Here is a 23,073-nt window from a genome sequence, read left to right on the forward strand (position 1 = left end):
AGTATTTACATTAAGCACAATACAGCAATTTATTTAGATGCTTAAAATGAATACAAAGGGAAATAAAGATCACAAAATTATACATACTACAACAGTGTGTCATATATTAGATGGTATAAATGAATACACCAGGGTGGTGTTTAACTAAAGATAAAACTAAATATCCAAAACGCAGCACTCATTGGCCTGCTGCTTCAACACAACACACTTCCATACAGATCTAAAAGGTGTCAAAGTTAGTAGCTGCAAAGTCAATTCTTCATGTGATTTTTAGCTTAAAAGATTTCAGAAAACATCTGAAATACCAGTTTTTGTTTCTGTCAGCGGTAATGTCAAGGATATTCAGAACAAGAAAAATTCTATAATACAAGAAGAGTCCAGATATATATCTTATGTGGCTGGCCTCTGTCGCGAGATTGTACAAGGTTATGTGCAAAAACTAAGTCTGTCCCGAAGTCCACACTAGCGCAGTTTCAGGCTTTTGCTAGGTCAACTAGATACAGCGCTTATTACACAGCAAGGGCAACACTAAAAAAAGAAACGCATCTATGATGGCTACACAATAACAATATCGTAAGCATCACTTGAATAGGTCTAAAAGACTGTACAAATATACATTTCAACTATTCAGAATGAATACATGAAAAAAATTGATTTCCCCAAAGTCCACTGTACACACTGGACTGGCAGCTTGTGTGTTGGCCCTACACTACCATTTTAATCAGGAGAACGCTTCTCAAGGACGTCCAACCAGACACTGTTTTACAGAGGGAAAGAAATATTGAGAAGGCAGGTAAGACAAACCTCTGCTTTTTCTCGTGTGCGTTCATGAGCCACCAGCTTATTGGTTTTTCACATTTAGTTACTGTGTCTGTCACAGAGCGTTCTAAAGCAAGATCAGCCAATCATGTGTCACAGACTTAGAAATAGCCACTGGGATTGGAGTGGCCACATGTCCCCACCGCCTGATGACCCCGCACTCAGAAGGCAGTACCAGTTAGAACACAGCTTTGCAGTCATAACTGACAGAACAGAGTTCCAGGCTGCAGCATTTGCCACCAATGCCACAGAAGCCGGCCCTTAAGCCTGCTGGCTGCTCAGTTTAACCCCCGTCAAGCTGCCGTGCATCGGGTCAGCCACCCCATCAGTCATGTTGTCAAACTGCTCCCCATCCTCACTGTCAATTGTGCTGTTCTGCCACTCAATCTGTGGGTTGGATAAGCGCTCATCATTTTCAGTTGCATTCTTCCACTGTGACTGGTCCTTGGACCAAAACCCTTCAACTTTTCCATAGGAACTATTCTTCCACTTCAACTGCTCTCTGTCACCTTGCACGGAAGCCTTTTTTTTGGCAGCTGGCTTACTGCTCCTCGCGTCTTCACTCTGGGAAGACTCATCGGACCAGGTTCCTGTTTTCATCTCACACGTGTTGTCCTCAAAGTCTGACACCTGTTGGGAACCGGGGCCACTCTCAGATGGAGAAGCACCATCTTTCCACTCAACAACATCATCTTGGTCAACCTCACTATCAGAGGCATCATGCATTAGTTTGGTTGGCTCCTCAGTCAAATGAATAGTTTCATATTTTGAACCATCCTCCTCTTTTTGGTCTAGCTTCTCAGTTTCTAAAGCATCTTCAGAAATTACCTTCGGTATGTGTTCCTCTGGGTTATCATTAGGGATTTTAGGCTCAACTTCAAAAACAGGGTCAAAAGGGCTATCACTCCCATTGGATTCTTCCTCCAAATTTTCAAAACTGTCTGAGGAACTGTCATCTTCCTTCCCAAGATTGAGCTTTTTGTCTGCTGTTTTACTAGCATTGACTCTGGAATCCTTCTCATCATGATTTTCAAATAGCCACTCAGCATCAAAATCCATCTCATGCTTAACTTTGTTTAACTCTTTCATGTTGAAGCCCAGTAACACACCAGGCTTGTACTTTTCACAGTCTCTGACACACTTCTTCCTCTTGTTACTAAAATGGGAAGCAATGTCACTCTTCCACAACCATAAGCTTGCCGCCAGCTTCTCAATTTCTCTCCTGGTGGGATAAGGTTGTTTGTTGAAATATTTTGTTAGGAAGCTTTTCCTGGCTTCATAGGAATCATCTTCATGACCCTTAGGGTCTAAAGCTAAAACAACAGGCTCCTCAGGCTTCTCTTCAAAGAAGCCGGGTGAATCGCTATCTTCATCTAACTTTCGCTTCTTCAGCAAGGGGAACTCCATTTGCTCGTAAGTGCGCTTCACAGGTGCCAGGCCGGGGGACTGGTTCAGCCGCGAAGGTGCATTTGTCTTGTCCTGGCCGTTCTGGGCCTTGCCCACGCCCCTGCAGTGGACCAGGTGCAGGGTGATGGTCGAGGCGGTCATGTTGCTGGTGTACACGCCGAGGCAGTGGATGCACTTGTAGGTGAGTTTCTTCTCCACCGGATGGACTGTCTGAATCACCTGGTGCCTCTCTCGTAAGTGATGTGCAAGTGCGTCGGATATGGGTCCTTTCAGGATTGAAAAGCAAAGAGGGCAAAGGGTTTTCCCAACATCTTTCTTATAGGGCACTGCAGCCTGAGGTGAGCTTTTAACAGGAATATCTGCCTTTTCCTGCACTTTTGGCTGTGGCTTTGGAGGGATGGGTGGGTTATTTTGGGCATGGTAAGCAACAGACTCGGCAGGAGCATCCCTCAGGTTATACGTGGTTACAAGGAGATGGATGTTAGTGTGACTACCCTGCTGCAATGTCAAATCAAAACTCAGAGTGGAATCTGTTTTAGGTCCCATCTCTTCGTCCACGTGTACCATCCGCATGTGAGCCGCCATCTTTTCCACGTCATTGAAGGTTGACCGGCAATAGGGACACGACAGACCATGAATTAGCATATGGTTGAGCAGAGTGTCTGTGGGCAAATAGCGATTACAGTAAAGGCATTTGCTAGTGAAATTGTGTATTTTCATAATGTAGTTGGCTACTGCTGGGACTTTCTCAGCTTTATGTTCTTTTTCGAAGTGCACGCTATATACATTTTCAGGAAAAAGCTCATTACAGATTGTACATATTTTCCACTTCTGGGTTGAGGAAGTATTGGGTGGTGGAGGGCCAGTGGCAGCTGCAGTTGGCTTGGAGCTGGACTGACCTAATACTCTGGATGCCTGTGACTGGGAGAGGGATGGAGACTTTAACTGGCCTGAAGAGAGAGGCGGGGCATTCGGAGACTGCAGTGAGTATCTTGCTGGTGCCTGGGTCCTCTGCTCTGACCCAAGACCGTAAGATCTTCCATTTCCACTTGGAAGTAACTGCTTCACAGACTGAGACTGCTGAGGAATGGAGACCGGTGCATTGCCACCCAGCCCCAGTCTCATTGACTGACCAACGCCATAGCCCTGGCCTACGGATTTGACTCCGTAGTTGTTCTGCTGTAGGTGGACATTGGACATCATGTTGACACCTGTGGAATTTAAGTTAGGCTTTGGTATTGAGAGTCTGTTCACCATCTGCTGTGATGGCAAAGACCGTACGTTTCCAGAAGCAAGGGAACCAATTCTCGATTGGAGCCCCATGCCCTTCTTCTCTTGAGGCTTGGGAGCAATCAGCATCAGGGGCTTGGACCGGGGCACCACCACATTCGTGTGGCCGATCATGGCAGTGACCTGGTAGCCTATGCGCTCGTGGTCCTCGATGACATGCTGGACCAGAGCTTCATAAGACTTCGGCATGAAAAGGCAGCGCTTGCAGTGAATACTGCTTTCCTCCCGGGCATTTGCGCCTAAGGGGACTGCACCATTGAGTGATTTTTCTCCTGCCTTTGCTATGTAAGGTGCTGCCACATGCTGAAAATGTTCCCTGTAAATGTGCTTCCTAACTATTTCATAAAGAGGATCTCGATAAGTGCACTTCTTACAGTAATAAACAGCTTGCTCTACACTGTCAGCCTGCTTAGGTTTAAGGCCATCACTTTTGCTTTTATCTTTGAAAGTGCTGAGGCTGCTACTTGGTGCGCTGGCGTTTGGAGCATGAAATATTTTAATGTGTGTTTCCAAAGTCTTTTTGTCTGCATTGAACGTACAGTAGGGGCAATTAAGAAGAATCCTATTTTCAAAGTCTTCACTATGGACATTCCGGAAATGACTTTTGTAGGCAGAGAAAAATTTTGAAGAAAATGGGCAAGCGCTGCAGCAAAAAGGTTTTGTCCGATAGTCCTAAAGAAAACACAAAAACTGGAATCAGAATGCCACTTCAGATAAGCATTAACAGGTTCTAGATTTTTTTTCCCCAAGATAGTCTTGAAGAGACAATGCTATTTTTAGAATTGAAACTGTAATTCATTGATCTGAGTAAAACTTCCTTTTGAAAAATGCATAATTTATAAAACATTAGGTTGGTACAAAGGTAATTGCGGTTTTGGACTCCATTTTAAATCATTATAAGTAGGCTCAAACACATTTTTATAAATCAAAATAGGAACCACGACAACCAACACATTTTTGCCACTGAAAAGTAAGTTTGTTTATTCCTGCAGTGTGGTAAAAGCTGTGCTTCAGGATTCAACAAACTCTTGGAAAGCATTTTCTGCCTCCTGCTGGTTGGGGAAGTGTTTTCCCTGCAAAAAGCTGTCAAGATGCTTGAAGCAGCGGCAGTTGGCTGGCAAGAGTCCAGGTGGACACTGCGGGAGGCGGAGCTCCTGGCGTGTGCAGCCTCTTGAGCGCCGCTGTGCCGCATGCGACGGTGATGCTGTGCACGAGAACGGGGCCGTTCTGCTGACCAGCGCCGGCTGCAGGAGGGAGTTTTCGGTGCGTCTCAATCGATTTGCTGAGTGTACTTCTTGGCTGTAATTGTTTCGTCGGGATTCAGAAAGCTATAGTGGATCAGACAGGCAGCAGACCACCAGACTGTGACTACGTTCTTTCTTCGGTGCCAGCAAGGCTTTGGGAAGTGCTGTGGAGCTTCCTCTCAGTCCAACCACCAACTGGACTGGTTTGTCACTGTTTGTCATATAAAACCCGCTTCTTGTTGCACGTCACAATCCGATAGAGAAACAGTTCATTGTTGCACAGAATAAGGGAAGACACTTCAAAACGACTTTTTGATTTTCGGTTAGCTTATCATGAGACACCCACTCATCGAGTTTCTTCACTTTTCCAATTTGCTTCAAATGCCGAACAACTGTAGAATGGGCAATGTTCAGCTTTTTGGCAACTTCTCATGGAGTAAGAAGATCAGCTTCGATGATGGCTCTCACCCGCTCGTTGTCAATTCCCGATGAGTAACCACTAACGTTCCCCTGAGGCTCTCGTCTCTCACGAAGCTTCCTGAACCGCCAGCCGCGCACGCGCGTTAGCAGCTCCTGGGCCAAGTGCTCTGTGCTGCCAGTTGATTCCGCTGCTTTGCAACCCATTCTGAACACGAGTAAGAAAATCACTTGAATTTGCTTTTTGTCTAACATCCTTTCCATAGTCTAAAATAGATATAAACAGCAAGTAATAAGTCATTCACAAAAAAACATAAAGTGAGACGAGCATTAAAATGTATAACATAACTACATTTATTTAGTGTATTCCAACAGCAAAGGTAAATTTCAACAATACAAAAACCGCAATTACTTTTGTACCAACCTAATATAATAAACACTTATTTTGGTGTCACAAATAAAAACTCCATTCAGAATTTTTCCTCAGTGTTTTTAGAAAAGAACAGTCACATTCAGTCACATTTGCTCACTGGTTTAGAGAAACCCAAAGACAAATGGCTTCAAGATAAACATTTTATAGTTAGAAAGGACAAAGAATAAGCTAGGTGAAATCACTACAATCACTCTGTAAGTACAGCTGCTAAGTTGCTGAAGGTTTCAGACTCACTAAACACTAGAACTCAGGCCCCAGAGTGTTCTAGTGCAATTAGGCAATACAATATAAAGACATACCTTTGATCCTTTCCATCACGGAAAAATTTTTGTAAAAAAAAAAAAAGGGCACATTTTCAAAAATCTCAAACATTTCCCCCCTCTGATCTAAGTAGAGTGTAGTATTCGGATTTCACTGAGATCAAAAACCCCACTGATCTGAAAAGTCAGCTTTCTTCTGTAAGCCACGCTGTTCCTTCTTCTCAACCAAGAGCAGCTTCAAAAGAAGTAATGAAGTGACAGCCACTCTGATTCAAATTAAGAAATTAAGTAAAAATTCCTACAGAATGTGGGGAATGCAGGATATTAAAAAGCCAATAAAACAAGCACTGCACAACTTACTAGTATCAAAGAGCAACTTATAGAAACAGCTCATTAACATCTGTGCAGTTGGTCCTTTCATGATAGGGGAAACAAGCTCGGTGAGAGGTGATCGCTTTTTCCTTATAAAAAATCTACCTTGTTTCAGACACTGGCTACAACCAAAATGAAGTACTGTGCTTTTCCTTCTTTAGTTTTGGCAAAACTGAATTAACTAAGTGATGCGTCCTGCTGGAAGGCTTTCCTATTTCAAGGCTGCTGGTTGATACCCTTTCCTGGGTTATTACTTAGAAAAGAACCAGATGACATCACATTTCTGAGGTGGAGATTAAAAGTACTGACTCCCTGCCAAGTATGTTCCAACAGATGAACAGATAAATAATCCAGAATTACAATCACCACTGAAATAAATAATGATACAGTTTGAATTGATAATCACTCCTCCCTGTGGGAAAAGATATATTACCCATGGCCCTCTATTTTTTGTTATAACATCACCTATTGTTATTTGTTGGCCCTGCTGGTGCCTTTGATTACCTAATACCATTTTAAATTCCAATCGGTAACAGTTAAGCTGCCCACCGCTACCATCCTACAGAGCCACCTGTCCCACAGCCCAAGTGCTGGCTGATACTACCCCACAGAGGCTGGGTGACGATATAGACGAGCAGGAAAACCTGAATGGAAGAAAGAGTCCTGACTTCCCCTTTATAGAAAAGACAAGCACTGCAACACAGAAAACTGAAGGAACATTTCAGAATCAGAAGACCCAGAATACTTTCGGCAGGGTTAGAGGAGAGGGGAATTCTGGTATACGTTGGGGATCACAACTCTGAAGTAACAAACTTTCCTATTCCTCTTACATTTAGTTTCAGGACAATGAAAAAAACTAGACCAAAGTTCTTCCTATTTTTCTCTCTTAGGAAAATATGAGATAATAAATTTTTAACACTTTCCACATTAGGTTGTCTACAAATAATGTTACACTATGGAAGGCCTAGAACCGAAAAGGGAAAATGCTGCTTTGGGGGCAAGTCTCCTGTGCCACTTACCTGGTTTTTTGTAAGCGAAGGGTCCCATAGTCCTACATCCTCCCATGTAGTGTTTTTCAAATAAAAGTCATTAGGTTCAAACTGTTTAAAGTCCTAGAAAACAGTGAAAGAAGTTTCAAAAACATGGTATTAATTCTAGCCCACCTTGACATATAAATCCTATCTCTTACTAGGGCTGGGGAGATGAACAGGAAAGTCAACCCCACCCAGAATGAGACTAGGAGTCGTAAGGTTCTTAGGAAGTACAAAAGGGCACATGGATGTTACAGTGAACATTGTGTGTCAACTAAACATTCCCGTCATGGTTACCAGGTTCCAAAGAAACCACTGGAGTTCTAATTAAATAAAAAATTAAGCCATGTATTAATACCATTAAGAGCTGGTAACTCATCAGCTGTAATACTGGAACAGAGTGTAAGACAGCAACATTCACTCAGTACTACAAATGTGGTATTCCGGTTCTCTGCAAGAAAAATGTTCTGTGGAGATGGGGGCGGGGTGGGACTGGACTAGAAGGAAAACTCAGGATTTCTGAACCCCAAAAGGAGGACCGCTACTCAAAGAAAGCATGTGGTATCATGTTAAATTACTCTTGTGTAAAAATTTGACCCCCCGCAACCGTGAGATAGGAATACTAAAAGTCTTATAGTAAAATTCCTCTTGTTCCCCAAAGGTTCGCAGTTCAGTGTGGAATATCAAGTATACATAAATATATTCCAGAGTACGGAGTGGGTGTAATAGGGATGAACAAATCAAATGCAGGATAGGGAAAGTACCTCTAATATTTGCACTGTTTATTCTTATGACGATCACCCCACTGCACGGGGAGTGAATGGACTATTTCATCAGGTAGGTCTGCCTGTACCTGAGGTGTTGGAGAGGGTATGGAGTGAGCTCCACACTGGGGATGACATAGCTAGAGAAATCCAATTCTGAGACGCTTTGGTCTTCATGATATGCCCCTAGAGTAGGTAAGGGAACCAGGAAAAGAAACTGTTGCATGAAGGAAATTGCTTTTTTACTTTCAATTTCTTCCAAACATTTACCAAGTGCCTGTTGCGTGCCCAGCACTGTGCTAGGTGCTGAGGAGACACAGATGGGCAAGGTAGTTACAGTCCCTGGCCCAGCTGGAACTTAAAAGACTAGTGGGGAAAACAGCTTTAACCATTTCTTTCCAATCAGAGGTTTCTGATCCACTAACCACAAGATCAGAGCAACGAGATCTGGAAGGGGAGCCCACTGCACTGGTTATCCCACAGGGCTGGTAGAAAGCTCACAGAATCAAAGGCGAGAACAACAGTCTGTAAAGTCCAAACTGTTACCGAGGGAAAGACAATGGTCTATGATGGGTCAAAAGGGCCAACAAACGCTCAAATCCCAAGGAAAGAGACAACAAGCACCCCAACTACTACTCCTCAACAATCAGAAGGTCAACCAAAACATTCAGGCACATCAGAATGAGAACAGGCTCTGGAGTCTCACAGACAGACCTGCCACATGATCAGCTGTGAGGTGGACCTAGTCCTTTACTGGTTCTTCATATGTGTATTTGAGATAAGAATTCCTATATCCCCCTAGGGGCTGTTTTAAAGGATTTGAATTTAGAGACCATTTTAAAGCACCTAGTAGAAAACGTCCGACGTGGCACTTTCTCAGTGGTAACTGCTTTTGCCTCAGGACGCAAAGATGAAAAAGCCCACTTTAGGGAGAAGGGAACAAGTTAGGCTAATTGAGAAAGTTCTAGCAAAGCTAATGCTGCAGTTAAATTTCAGAATCGCACCTAAAAATTAACGATCCTGGCCACTGACACAAAGTAATGGAGCAGAAGCTGAGTCGTGTGAAAATTAAAAAATGACATGCTACTTACTTCTATGTGTTCTTTACAGTATTCCAACCCAATGTCACTAAGTATTTTTTTCACAGTTTTCCGGGCTTTTCTTAAACTGCCAAGATTGTTGACAGGAAGTTGGAACATAGTTTCTATTGGAAAAAAAAATTTAAGTCAAGTCAAAACAGGAGCAACTTGCAATATTTACTAATTCCACTGATGGTAGGATCACAAACCCTGGCCCAGTATGACAAAAAAAGGTGAGCAGATAGCCTTATCCACTATGTTCTGAACCCTTAAAGGAAGCACTCCCTGACCCTCTCTACCCCTAACAGGACATTTTATGTTGTAGATGACATGAATCCAGGGCAGCACAGTTCTGATCAGACCTTCAAAAAACTAGTTTGGGATGAACTTATTTAAAGTTGAGAATTAGGATATCCCAACCGATCACTTTAAAATCAAACGTGAATGTTTTTCTCCTTGTGATGTTGAACCTCTGAAAACAGAAAAATGTCCACCATTTCTGCATCATTACCACATCATCTTGAGTGCCAGAGAAAGTAAGTTTGTGTTGCCTGGGAACTATCCTGCAGATTGTGATGGGATTGGGAGTTTTTGCACTCTACCCAAACTAGACACGGATGGCCATGTATCCCGCCCCGCAGTCAGCACCACTCCTGGACAAAGGCGCTCTGTCGTGCCGTGGAGTCAGTGCGGAGATGGGGTAAGCCAGCACCAGGTGTCAGAGCAAACGGTAACTGACAGAATCAGGGGAGCATTTGAGAAAGGAAACGTTTCTGTATGTATGAGGGAACTGAAATATTATTTAAATGACCCAATACATTAAAGCAGAAATTTAGATCCACTTTTCCAAGTTCCTTAAAAACAATGGTTAAGAAAATAAAATAAAACTTGGGCAACTGATAATTTGTATGGCTTGCAAAGTGACCATGAATGTTCCCTACACAGCAGGGTAAAAATTTATCATCGACTTAATAATCTAAGTAAAATTTACAGGCTATAAAGTAGCTCTAAAGACCAAAACCAGGCAGAAACAAAAGCCGATACATCAGGATTTAAAATTCAGTACATGCAAATCTGGCTTTCTAATTAATAAAGGCTGTCACTCTGTAATATCACTACCATTTGTAAACCACAATCACAAAGTCAACTAATTCAACTGTGGTAAGATAAGTTACTGCACTTACTATTCTAAAAATCAATATTAACTATGAAAAATGGGGAGGGGGGATGAATCTTACCAAAACCCCCAGCAACTTCCAGAAAACCTAAATCTGGATATATTTTACCAGAACTTAGTATACCTGAGGCCAAAAGCAGCATGCAGTTCCCGGAGACAAACACCCTCAAGATGGACTCCTTGTTGATCACAAAGCATGGCCATGGTGTCCTCTGCACACAGGCTGCCGTCTCACCCTGCCCGGTGTTTAGCCAACAGACTGAGAAGTCAGTTCTGGCGCAAACTGATGTGCACTGAAGGCCAGATTCACTAGCCCTTATGGAAATTTTACTGCTAAATTATTTTGAACCATCTTTTTGATTCAAAAAATCTATTGCTTAATAAACTGATTAAAAAGAAAAAAAACTAGGTTCTCACAAACTAGGCCATCAGAGAGAACCACCTGACAGAAGTGTTTCGGAAATCGAGGAGGTGCTCTGGGCTAGTTCTGAAGAGAACGAGCAGCACAGTGAGCTCTGAGGAGAGACGTCTCGTCTCCACTCATTTCACCAACGCTCCATGGGCCCAAATCCCATTCTTTTGGAACTTCCATGTTAATCCCATTCCACTTCAGAGCAGAGGTGTGACCCAAAGACAGCCCTTTCTGGTTTTCCCTGCCTCCTGGAAAAGCAGCTCAACATCTTACTAAAACAAATACAGAAAAATCTGGAAATATCACCACATACAGAAAACATTCTGGGGAGTCAAAGTAAAGCTCAGGGTAAAAGAAAACCCCATTTCCTATGGAGAACACCCGTGTTCTAAGCACCCGCCCCACAACAGCTCACAAAGTTGTTTTAAGACTTCCAAGTGAGGCATACCTCACTGCTTCATGGCACCCAATGTTATCTACCTACAGTTGTGAAAAAGTTACAATATGCTCATAAGGGAGCTTAGCTATAAAATCTTACATATAAAAGATGATTATTTCAGCCATAAATTTCTTCAGTTTACTTGAGTTGAATTAAACAATCTTATAAATAGTGACACTGCTTACTGGAAAATGCTGTACAGAAAATGGTTATTCTACAATTAGCTAGGAGGGATCCAAGTTAAAGTTTACATTGAAAGATGAAAAATATTCTAGGTTAAGATTCTAACTGTCTTCATAAGCAGATTTCTGACATTTCTGATCATCTTGGGAATTCTATCATCTGCCCCTTTCCCTGGATGAAGGTATTCTTCACAGAGACCATCTCCAAAATTTCGTCCATCTGGAGCTAGAATAACACATTCATATGTGTTAGCATCCTCAAAAACAATGAAAACTTCCTCTAGCTTTTCACTTACTGAATAAAACACTTTTCTCAGATATAAAGCAGGTACGTGGTATAGAAATACAATGAGTAAAGAAGGCTCCCTCCTACTCCTAGCCTCCATTTCCTGTGTATACTTCTTCAGTTTTTCTATGCCGACAACAAGCCAAAGATTCCTTGAACCAAAGTCTCCAACAACGTCTATCGGCTAATGTTAGAATTATTACGGGTGATTAGATAAAGAACTCAAGGGCCCTATGCTTTTTATGTTTTTCCCAGCTCACTGCTTGCTGTTAAGAAACAACTTCAAATCAACAGCTTCCTTTGGGGTTCATTGATGTTATCTATTTGATTCTTGTTTAAAAACATCTAAAAGACACTGGCCTCTTCTTCACCCCTTAAAAGCCTTTTGAATCAGAAACTGAATCAAAGGGCCACACCTTCCTATTTATTCTGTGCTTAACTGGGAAGGGAGAAGGACAGAGTAAATAGGCAGCTGACTGCCTGAGGTTAGGGGGTGCTCCTCACTTCTGAATAGAGCTTAGAATATTCACCATCATTGCTCTTAGGGAGGAAGGTGTCTTACGATAACATCAAACTGTCTAGAGGTGGGCACTGAAAGGAGTGCAGAGGGATGGGCGTGCTCCCCAGATCTGTCCCCAGGTGGCTAACCATTCTCAGGAGCCTCCTTGGCTATCAGGATGGCCACTTTCACCAGGTCAGCACCACTACCCGAACACCAAGGAAAGCTTCCTTTAGCCAAACCATACACTTCTGGGCTCACAGCATAAAAAAGGGGAAAATATCCAATTTAATAGAATGAAACCACTGTTCATCTGTTCATCAATCATTTTTGGAGCACTTTATCCATGTGCTAAATATAGAGAGCTGAACAGGATACAGTTCTTCCCCTTCAACAGCCCATTGCTTCTCGGGTATACAGCAGGCACTGGGTCACTGGAGTAAAGGAGACACTCGCTCCCCTCTCTGCCCAGCTTCCTCTTGGAACCATCAGTGCAGAGAGTATAGGACTCTGGTTAACCAATTAGTGTTCTCTCTCTGCAGACTCTGATTAAGTACAGACTTTGACATGTGCCCCAAACAGGGCTAACAGTGAGCAGGAGAAAAGCACAGAACAGAAGACTCTCCTGCTGCTGCTGCTGCGAGATCCTCAATCCAGCTGTGCCCGAAAGACAGCCCTCTTGATTTCACCATTCCTCCCCCAAACTTTTCATAAACAAGTACAAGCACATGATCACTTTTGCTTAAGTTTTGGTTCATGATGCTTGCAGCCAAAAGTTTTGGTAGTGGGAAATAGAAGAGGAAGTGAGCAAGGAAGAGGGAAGACTGGGAATTTTATGCAGAATAATTACATTGATGAATTGGGAGTAGTAGAAAGAATAGGGATTTGTCAGGAAGATGCAATCATTCTGAAAGAGGCAATGGCCCCTAGTTTCATTAATTAAAAACAAAAACACTTTATGGGAAGAGTAAAACACTTTGTAAATTCTAAAAGATTTTGGGCAAAGCTCAAACTCATTAATAATGGAGTTAACATTTCTAAGTGTTTTATTAACTGAAGTTAATTTTGGTTAAGCATATGCCATCTGATGCACTATTGAATATTTTAGCCATATTCCTTCTTATCAATCTCTGCAAAATATACCCACACCTACTGATTAGGGCCAAAACACTAAAGTTTTACTAATAATCCCGGCCAAATTCCCACTCAGAAAGTAATTCCTTCCTCAGAAAGCAAGAGTCAAGATGATTGAAATGAAAATACGAGCTCTGCGGCCATAGGGTACAGATGATTTAAAACCATATGAATTTTAACTATACATAAGACTGATCAAATGCATGAACCTCTTATCTCAAAAGCAAAAATACTCCTTTATACCAACTACAAAGAGGTACATAAAAGCAGAAAGAGCCTGCCTCACAAGGAAATATCTACAGGCCAAATCTTGACAGAAGGATCATGATACATCAACGACTGTGAACTTTATTTAGGCAAAGAGGTCATTAACTGGCAACACAATACTCATCGTTTCAGAAACGAGCCCGGCCAGGAGGCTTAAACCTTGTCAGGGGCTGCACTCAGGCTCATCTGGGCCAAGAACAGAGAGAGGAGCCCAACAGACGACAGCGATAGTTCAAGAGGCTGAAGCAAGATGTGCAGGACCTAACATACCAAGTCAACAGGGCTTGTCTGTAAACTGCAGTCCCTCAGCAAAGACACCGTATCAAGGACAGCATCATTTAGTCCCTGTTTTTAGGAGAAAAGCATTTATAATTGCACCATCAAAGTAAAAACAAAACAACAAAAAGAACCCCCATGAAACCCAATGTTAAACCTTTGACTGATGCTGCTGCTAAGTCACTTCAGTCGTGTCCGACTCTGTGCGATCCCATCGACAGCAGCCCATCAGGTTCCCCCGTCACTGGGATTCTCCAGGCAAGAACACTGGAGCGGGTTGCCATTTCCTTCTCCAATGCATGAAAGTGAAAAGTGAAAGTGAAGTCGCTCAGTCGTGTCTGACTCTTAGTGACCCCATGGACTGCAGCCTACTAGGCTCTTCAGTCCATGGGATTTGCCAGGCAAGAATCCTGGAGTGGGGTGCCATTGCCTTCTCCAAACCTTTGACTAGGTATACATAATCAAGTCAGGAAGAAAAAAAAAAAAAACCACCCTCCAAATCAAACCTCTACAGATTACATTTTAAATAACTGGAAGTGTGGATCTAGAACAGCATTTCCCAGTATACAAATTCTTCACATTTTTATATGCATTCTTGCACATTTCAAGTTGCTAAGAAAATATATGGTGCTAATTTAACAGGCCAGAAAACACAGGTAAACACAGTAGTGTGGCCTGGTTTCCAGCACCTGCAGGCGTAACTCTGAGACGTTGTAACGCGTGGGAAGTGAAATCTGAACATATACTAGAATGACAACCACTGCGTCCTTATACCAGCGAATGCAAATCTACAATTTTCATGGAAAAAAACATTTCTAACATTGTATTGAGAGGCAGACCAGACCAGGTTTTTGGTAGAACCTGAACATAAGTTGCTTAGTCTAAACCAGTGGTTTCCACTGCCCCCACCTGACCTTAAAGAGATGAAATCCTTGTTTTTAAAGAAATCTTAGTTGAAATATGAAAAGGATAAAAAGTGGAGAGAGGGGCTCAGGTTGATGGAAAGAGGAAGAAGGAAAAGTTCTCCATCTCCAAGTCTCTCTCTGAAATAGTCACTTGTCTAAACTAAAGCTCAATATGCAAATTTATGCCAAGGTCACCCAAAGCATTAAATCTGATGGCTAAAGCAGAATTCCAGTAGTTTGCCGAAAATCTCCCCTGAATAAAATTAACCTTATCAGAATACGGTTATAGGAAGCCCACAGTAAGCTTAAGAATTAGGACACAGTTTATACTCTTCTGTTTTTTAAACATTTCTACATTAAAGCTATTAAAAACAAAAACAAACCAAAAAAACACCTCTCTGGAAACATCTTTTTGGTAGGGAGTAGGGGAGAATCAAAGGCCAGAAATGATGCCATTACTAGTGAAGGAAAAAACAAAACAAGGCAGCAATATATTCTAAGTTAATAAAAAAAAATCAGGAAGACATTCAAATACCTACTACATTTAAATATACTACAGTATAAACAATTTCAGTTCTGGTACATCATCAACCCAAGTTAATATGTAAGAAATTCAGATCCTAAATACTTAAAACAATATTCCACTTAATGTTGGTGCAAGTATTTACATAACCCACACTGGGGTTTTTAAGTCAGTCTTTGAAATTTCTTTAAACCACTGATCTAACTAAAAATATTAAGTTATGCTATTTTCTAAGAGGCGTAGGCATTTGAAGAGTCACAGGAAGAGAATTAAAGCATCAGTTACTCCACTGCTACTCATGATGGCACTTAAAAAAACTGTGTGTGATGTCCTTGTGGAAACATTTTGGACCCGTTAAGGTAGAAAGTACTCAGGCAGAAGGGAAACTTCATTCCCATACTTCTGTCACCCCTCAGCAACATATTCAATACTGTAAATACCACTCACTGAGTAAAAGTGTGGTCACTATGAAACATTTTCTTTTTATAACCAATTAAGTATTTACCTGTCCTGAGTATTCTGGGACCCCAAGTGGTGAACACAGACACCTTACATGCTTTTCAGGATGCCACTAGCCCTACACTTACATTAAGCCGGATGTAATAAGATTTATATATTTGTATTTTAAGAAAATGAACGCTGTAAAGCCTTTCTAGAACAACCCCCTGATAAGTGAACACATCGGGAGCGTAGAGCCTACATCCAGTCTGGAAGCAATCACCCCACTCAATCTTTTCCTAAAACACAGACCCGAACAGAAGCAGCTTATCTTTCAATTTCCTATAATTGCGGGCAAAAGACCTTCCAGATGCCACAGGCTCTTCACATGAAAGGCAACTGGGTGTCCTCCTTTTCCTCTCTTCCTCAATCCCAAATACCACAGAACAAGTAACTGACTGTCCAGGAATAGAATGCTACTCTGGGTTAGTGGATGAGACTGTGCAGCATACAGGAATTTTAGTCCCCTTCTCACCAGGGAACGTTCAGCAGCGCTGAGGAACGTGCAAGCCCAGAGGGATGAGAAAAAGAAACTGCTTCGCCAATGAAGAAACACTTGCACTAAAGGTAAATTTAAATACTGAACATCAACTACGTTGCTTAGGATAATCATACTGGAACACTGTTAATAAAGACAAGAAGCAAATAGGAAATGTAACTAATTTTTCTTCTGTCAGTTCGTAACAAAAGAAACCCAGTTAAAAAAAGATTTTCAAGTTTTTAACCAAATCAGTTATTAAATCCCTTATAATTAAGTTTTCATAACTATTTCTTTCGTATTTATGCAAGGCAAAATGCCTGTATTCTCTAGATACAGCAAGCTGTACAGAAATGTTTTATCACAGGGATACCTTTGTTCCCTCTCTATAAACGCACAGGACAGTTCTGTTCACAAGTTTACTTGACAACGCCATGGAAGAAGCCCACGACTCTCAGTTCAGCTGCGAAAGTCTAAACACTCAGCTGCCCAACAGCCTTTCCAGGTGTTCAGACCCTCCCTGCCCCCCCTCCCAGGAGGCCCCTCTCCAAGCTCGCCAAGCTCACCACGCTCGGTGCTTTTCACAGCCCCTTCCCTCCTCACCTCAGCCAGTCTCCAGCAAACGGGCTCCAGCTGGCCAATCTCTGGTGCCCTGTTAAAACATGGGTACTTCAGGGGTGACATGATCAGGCCAAGCGGGACAATGCTTCTTTAGTTCTCAGTATGATTTTTAAACTAATGCTGCTGAAGGGTGCATTCGTATTGGTTGCACCCACTTCACACACACGACTACAAACAACCTTTTTTATTTTGGCATCAGGTGCCATCTTTCTCAGCATTAGCTGGTTTAGCTGATGAGAAAGAGATACTCTATTCTGAATACATGTCTGGTTAGAAAAGAAATAACTGTCAACTATGTTTAGGCACCGTCTCATTGAAGGGGCATGGACATACAGGCCTTAAGAAGGACAAAAGATTAAGATTCATATTTCAAATCATAGTATCAACTAAAATCAATTATGAAAATGCAGCACTTTGAATCACTGAAAAGGATCTAGGGTTTTACTTAATCTAAACTCTTCTTGTTTTAGAGGAGCAACTGAGAAGCAACTGGCTTAAGGGCAATGAGCGTGTCACTCACAGAGCTGGGTCTCAAGGTCATCTCCAGATCTAGGGTGCAGTGTTCTTCCTATTATCCATGCAGATGAAGCTCTGATCACTGACATTAACTAAAAGTAAACAATGCATATAATATACACACATCTGAAAGTGTCAAGACTTTAATACCCAAGGTTGAAATAACCATAAATAATTCAGTCAAACCAGCTCAAACAGAGATAATTAAGAATGCACGCATACATCTCAGATCAGAGGGTCCCATTACCTCCAAAGAAGTGAGCCATGAACTCAGTTCTGACTGAGACCACTTGCCCTAAAGCGCTTTAAACATCACTACGGATGCCGACAGTTACTAGATGGTCACATCTGAGAGACAGCTTTCTATCCAAGTTGTAATGGCAGCATCTTGCAAAATGAGAACCACAATCTTAGAATCCTTAAGTAAAACAATAGCTTTTAAAAAGCCAGATGTGTATTCTAGGTCTCCCCTATGATAATGAACCAGTTAACCATTACCACACTCATGGAGTGCTCTGAGAACTGCCGAGAACAGGCAGAGGCTTTGGCCATCTTTTTTCTTTCTCTAAGGGCAAGGGCGGGGGTGGGGGTGGGGCTGCGGGGACTAGTCTGCTCTCAACTGCCTCTAAAGCTCAGGTTCCTTTCCCCTGGCAAATCCTCTTCGTTACTGTTACAAAGGCAACTGAGAAATGAAAACACTTGCCCAGGCAAAAACTTGCACATGCACGTTCTCCGCATTATTCGTAATATCCAAGAAGGAAAATCACCCCAAATCTCCATCAACTGATAAATGGTTAAGTAAAATGTGGTAATATTGATACAATGGGATATGATTTAGCCATAAAAAGGAGGGAAATATTGATATATGCTCAACATGATGAACCTTGAAAATACCATGCCAAATGAAAAGTCACAAAAGGCCACTTACTGTATAATTCCACTTATATGAAGTATCTAAAAAAGGCAAATCTCAGAGACAGGAGATTCAAGTTGCCTAAGGTTGGAGGAGTTGTGGGGGCAGGGAGGGAATAGAGGGTGCCTGCTAAAGGGTACTAACTAGGCTCTTCGTGGGGTGAAGAAAATATTTTAAAATTAATTGTGGTGATAGCAGCACAACTCTGAATATACTAGAAAACACTGAATCATATACTTTAAATGGGTGAGCTGTATGAAATGTGAAAAAATATTTTAAGTTGTTAACAGGCCTAGCATAAGATTACAAAACGTAGATAAGGCAACGAACACAAATGATTTTACCCAAAGACAAGACAACAGTAAATCCTGGGGTATACTTATCCTTCCAGATTTTACGCATGCATAATTTTTCTTAAAAAAAAAAATCAAAACACAAAAAAGGGAATCAATGTATTTTATTCAGTATTTACTCACACAGCAAGAAAACCCGTATTGCTTGAAAATTTTCTAAGTTGATTTTTAAGAATTATGTGTTCCAATACGGCAGATACTAGCCACACATGGCTCCCATGCACTTGAAATGAGGCTAGTCTGAGCTGAGCTGAGCTGCCTTAAGCTTCTGCCATGCTACCATCACCACCATCCCTCCCCACAACCCCTTCACCTCGCAGAACCGAAACTCAGAAACGTCTGCATCCAGCAGCAACACTCCCCCTCTCCCCCACCACACGCACATGGCAACCACCACGCGGGTGGCCTCTATGCTGCTGACCACTTGAGGTACTTCACAGAAGTGGAATCGTAAATACCTGTCCTTTTGTGACTACTTATTCTCCTTAGCATAAATGCCTGTAAGGTTTACCCAGCTGTAGCATCATGTCAGATTCCCCTTCCCTTTCAGGCTGAATAACATTTCATGCTATGTATGCATCACGTTCATCCATTCACTTGTTGATGGACATTTGCGCTCTTTCAGCTACTGTGAATAACACTGCCAGGAACATGGGTGTACAAGCAGCTCTCTCAGACACACGCGTGTGTTGCTACATCTCATGGCAACCCTGTGGCTCTGCCACTTACACTCCCAAGTATACAGGTTCCAATTTCTGCACCTCCTCACCAACATTTGTTTTTCTCTTTTTGACAATAAGCATCTTAATGGGTGTGAGGTTATTACTTTCATCATAATTTAAATTTGCTTTTCCCTAAAGATTAGTAATGTTGAGCAGCTTTCCATGCACTTTTGGGCAATTAATGTATCTTCTTTACCCATCTAGATTTGCTTTTAAGCATAAAATATATTTGAGATTTCCAATGCTTAATATGAAAAAAATGCAAAGTATCTCATAAATAACCTTCCAAAAATAGACTGCATGTTGAAATGACAATACTTTGGATATGCTGGATTGAAAATTATTAATTTCACTTTTCATTTTTTAAAAAGTAGCTACTGGAAACATGGAAAAGCCTCAAAGATATTATGCTAAGCAAAATAAACCTGTCATAAAAGACAAATATTATACGATTCCACTCACTTGAGACACACTAACAGTAGTTAAATTCACAGAGATAGAAAGTAGAAGGGTGGCTGCCACGGACTGGCAGGGAGGGGAGGAGGAGGATTTACTGTTTAACGGGGACAGAGTTTGCACTCTGCAAGATGAAAAAAGTTCTGGAGATGGATGGTGGTAATTGCTGCGCAATAATCTTTCTGAGTGTACTTAACGGCACAGAACTGTACGCTTAAAAGTGGATGGTTCAGTTCAGTTCAGCTCAGTCGTCAGTCGACTCTTTGCGACCCCCTGGTTATTAACGTGATGCATAAATTTTATGTCACGTAGATTTTACCACAAATCAAGTAAAAAAAAAAAAAGGTAATTATGAGAAAATACAAGACAAACAGTAGTCAACACAGAAGCAGATAAGGCTGTTATTAAGTATCTGTTAAGACTGTTTAAAGCTTCCTTTGAACAGGATAAATCCTTTAGAGCAAGTCCTGGATGTAATAAAAGAACTCTGAAGGCCTTTACAAATTTCTAGACCATTTTGGACTATATTAAACGAGCACTTCTCTGGTAATACATGAATGGCCTTCAAACTGCTAAGTACTTAAAAAGAAAAACCTCAGTAGAGAGTTCACTTTCCTGGCAAAACTGCTTCACTCCAAGAGGCCAGGAACAAAGGACTATATCACTTTTGTCCAAGATTGTAAAATTCACTCTGCCTTAACTAACAGTTTAACCCAGTCAGGGTTACTTTAATGAGAAGTTCAATTATATTTTAATTTTGCAAAAAATTGAAATGATTCTACAGCAGGTAGCAAAAGCACAGAAATTTTCACATAATTTTCATGTATTAAACTTTCAAATCACCTTAAGTTTCTTTCAAACAGTTACAGGACAGAACTGGACAAAAGGAGAGGCCCTAGGAAAAACAAAACAGGAAGCTTTAACAGCTTAAACAAGTATTGTTTTCTTTAATGTTGGTGTGGTTCATCAGTATTAAACCAAGAATCTAATGGGAAATAAACAACCTAGTTCACCACATTGTCAGTCACCAAAATTACAGTCACATTGTCATTACAAAGTTTCAACATGCTAGTCAGTGGCTGGCACACGGCATGCCTCAGAAAGCGCAGAATGAACGAGCAGTCCCTGTCTACAAAGGGCTTACAGAGGTGACTCCCTATATGCGCACACACACGTATATGGAGAAGAAATGTATTCAGACGCATCACAGATTAACGCTCTGAGGCTCTGTAAGAGGGACGGTTCATTCTCGGCAGGGGTGGTCAGGAGAGGGTGGAAGGAACTGCTGCACTGTGGCCACTGTGTTCAGAGAAAAACCGGCATCACTGCATGGCTGCTCTGCTGAGCTTCTGAGACCTGAGGGAGCGCACACGCACTGCAGACCTGCCTGCTCAATCTGGACAGTCTGCAAACAGCCAAAGCCTTAGGTGTAAGACAACAAAATACAGAAGCGATAGCAGGACAACAAGAGGTAAAAAGCTGAAGCATAAAACTACAGCCGACATAAAAACTTTTGTTTTCCAGTAAGACTATATTGGTTTTATGGACAAAAACTCAGCTTCCTTCCAGCCACGTGTAAAAAATCTCTCCCCTTCATACCTTTAAACTCCTGTAATAAGTAGGGCGACACAGTACAGTACAATTTTGCCCTGCTAGAAAAGATGGCACAATGTAGTGAAAAACACAGCTCTAGAGGTCGACAGATCTAGAGATTTGTTTAAATCCCTGCTTTGTGGCTTACTAGGTTTGTGACTCTAAAAATGTTACTTAACCTCTGGAGGTCTGTTTCCTAGGCCATAACCAGTATAACACCATTCCACTGTTCAAATGTCAGAAGCAGCAAGTAAGACGAAGCCAATTAATGCTTACAGAAGTTATTACCTTAAACTAGATCAGGAGCTATAACAATAACTTTGCAAATTATGAGTTCATACCAGGATATAGTCTTTTAAAAAGCACAGACTATTGTTATTACTGAGAATCAGATATGGTTGCCATACATGTTCCTGACTGCATTCTAGTGCATTTATACTTACACAGAATAGTGTTTTTTATACATCACTGTGAGCCATTTATGTTAGAGTCAGCATATTAACTTCACAAGTTCTGTGGCACTTATAATAGTTATGCAGTAGAGTGTCCGTAAGTACCCAAAATAAACCTAGGTGACTTAGAAATACAAAGGTGCGATCTGGAATTTGCTTATAAAATACATGTGTACTTATAAAATTTGTGTTACTCCTTTTAAAAGGCTTTCAGGCAAAAAGACTAGTGCCTACAACTAGAAACTGCCACTTTTGAGTATTCAGATTTCAGACAAGAGCCCTAGAGAAAATGATCGAGAACATGTCTTACATCCCAATCTAGCTTCAGAGAGGGTGTGAGATGGGAGGCCATTTCCACATTTCCTCCATTTTAATAGGCGCCCCAGCAAGGCAGGGACACACCGTGGCGAGTGACTCCTGCACTACGCCACCTACATGGAACTCCACAGCCCCGGAAAGGCTTGCTGTCAATGGACAACCAGGTTTCAAAGATGTGACAGAGGGAAGTCAAATGAATTCACAGGCAGGCCTGAGAGGACATCCAGATGTGTCCTTTTATAAGCATTCCAGAAGCACATCTCAATAGCCTAAGAGAGAAAGTAAGTTGTTTTCAATTCCTTAGTAAGTTTTCCATGCTGTATCAAAACTAGTCAAAATAATTTTCCCAGAGTAATTGGAAATGTTTTTCTTACTATTCTTGAATAACGAAATACATAATTTTCTTGAATTACCTTCTCACGTTTTTCTAAACTGTCTCCTACAGTCATGGCTTAGCAAAAGCATTATTCTTACAGCAGGTTTTGCCACTTGACTCAATCCTTACACTTTCCACAAAAGCTTTATTTTCCTGATCTCAAACCAGGGTTCTTAAGCACTCCCTGCATTTAAACACACCGAGTCTCGCTTCGTCTTCTTCACCAGAGCAAGAATTCTTAATTGCTGACTTAAAATGTGCAATATGTAAAATTTTAATAAATCCCACCACATTTCCACTAGATAGAGGTTTCTTCAGATACATTAGGTTTCAAGAGGCCACTCATACAGGTCCTCAATTGCTGCCAGCTCCCACCAGAAAAGGAAAGCCTTACACATTTCCAAGGGAAGCTCAAGTTTCCATAAGCTCTTAAATGGGAGCATAGAGGGCTCAGAAAAAGACAGAAAAGGCAGAAGGGCAAAAGCCAGCAATTATCTGTCTAAGCAAAAATTACTGCTCAGAGGAGAGAAGGAACAAGACTGCCCTAAAACAAAACACTGG

The 23,073-nt window shown here is 41.5% G+C and overlaps 2 protein-coding genes across 16 annotated transcripts in view; both read right to left on the reverse strand.

Annotated features, from left to right (window-relative positions):
* DPM1 (dolichyl-phosphate mannosyltransferase subunit 1, catalytic) overlaps positions 1 to 23,073 on the reverse strand; it is a 51,845-nt gene that overhangs the window by 1,295 nt on the left and 27,477 nt on the right. Inside the window, exon 10 of the mRNA XM_027977329.3 lies at positions 7,262 to 7,354. The gene's annotated coding sequence lies outside the window, so the exon portion shown is untranslated. The remainder of the gene's footprint in view (positions 1 to 7,261; positions 7,355 to 23,073) is intronic.
* Positions 5 to 23,073, reverse strand: part of ADNP (activity dependent neuroprotector homeobox) — a 29,909-nt gene continuing 6,840 nt past the window's right edge. For 4 of the 15 annotated variants that reach the window (XM_060397108.1, XM_042230278.2, XM_060397103.1 and 1 more), the window contains 4 exons: positions 16,796 to 16,844; positions 9,129 to 9,241; positions 7,262 to 7,354; positions 5 to 4,188 (listed from right to left, as the gene is read on the reverse strand). In XM_060397108.1, coding sequence (XP_060253091.1) covers positions 1,081 to 4,188; positions 7,262 to 7,354; positions 9,129 to 9,236 — 3,309 coding nt within the window. In that variant the 5' untranslated portion in view covers positions 9,237 to 9,241; positions 16,796 to 16,844 and the 3' untranslated portion in view covers positions 5 to 1,080. The other 11 variants (XM_027977327.3, XM_027977322.3, XM_027977323.3 and 8 more) reach the window with 6 other exon arrangements.

Source organism: Ovis aries, chromosome 13, assembly GCF_016772045.2.
Source record: "Ovis aries strain OAR_USU_Benz2616 breed Rambouillet chromosome 13, ARS-UI_Ramb_v3.0, whole genome shotgun sequence".
Classification (NCBI taxonomy): Eukaryota; Metazoa; Chordata; class Mammalia; order Artiodactyla; family Bovidae; genus Ovis; species Ovis aries.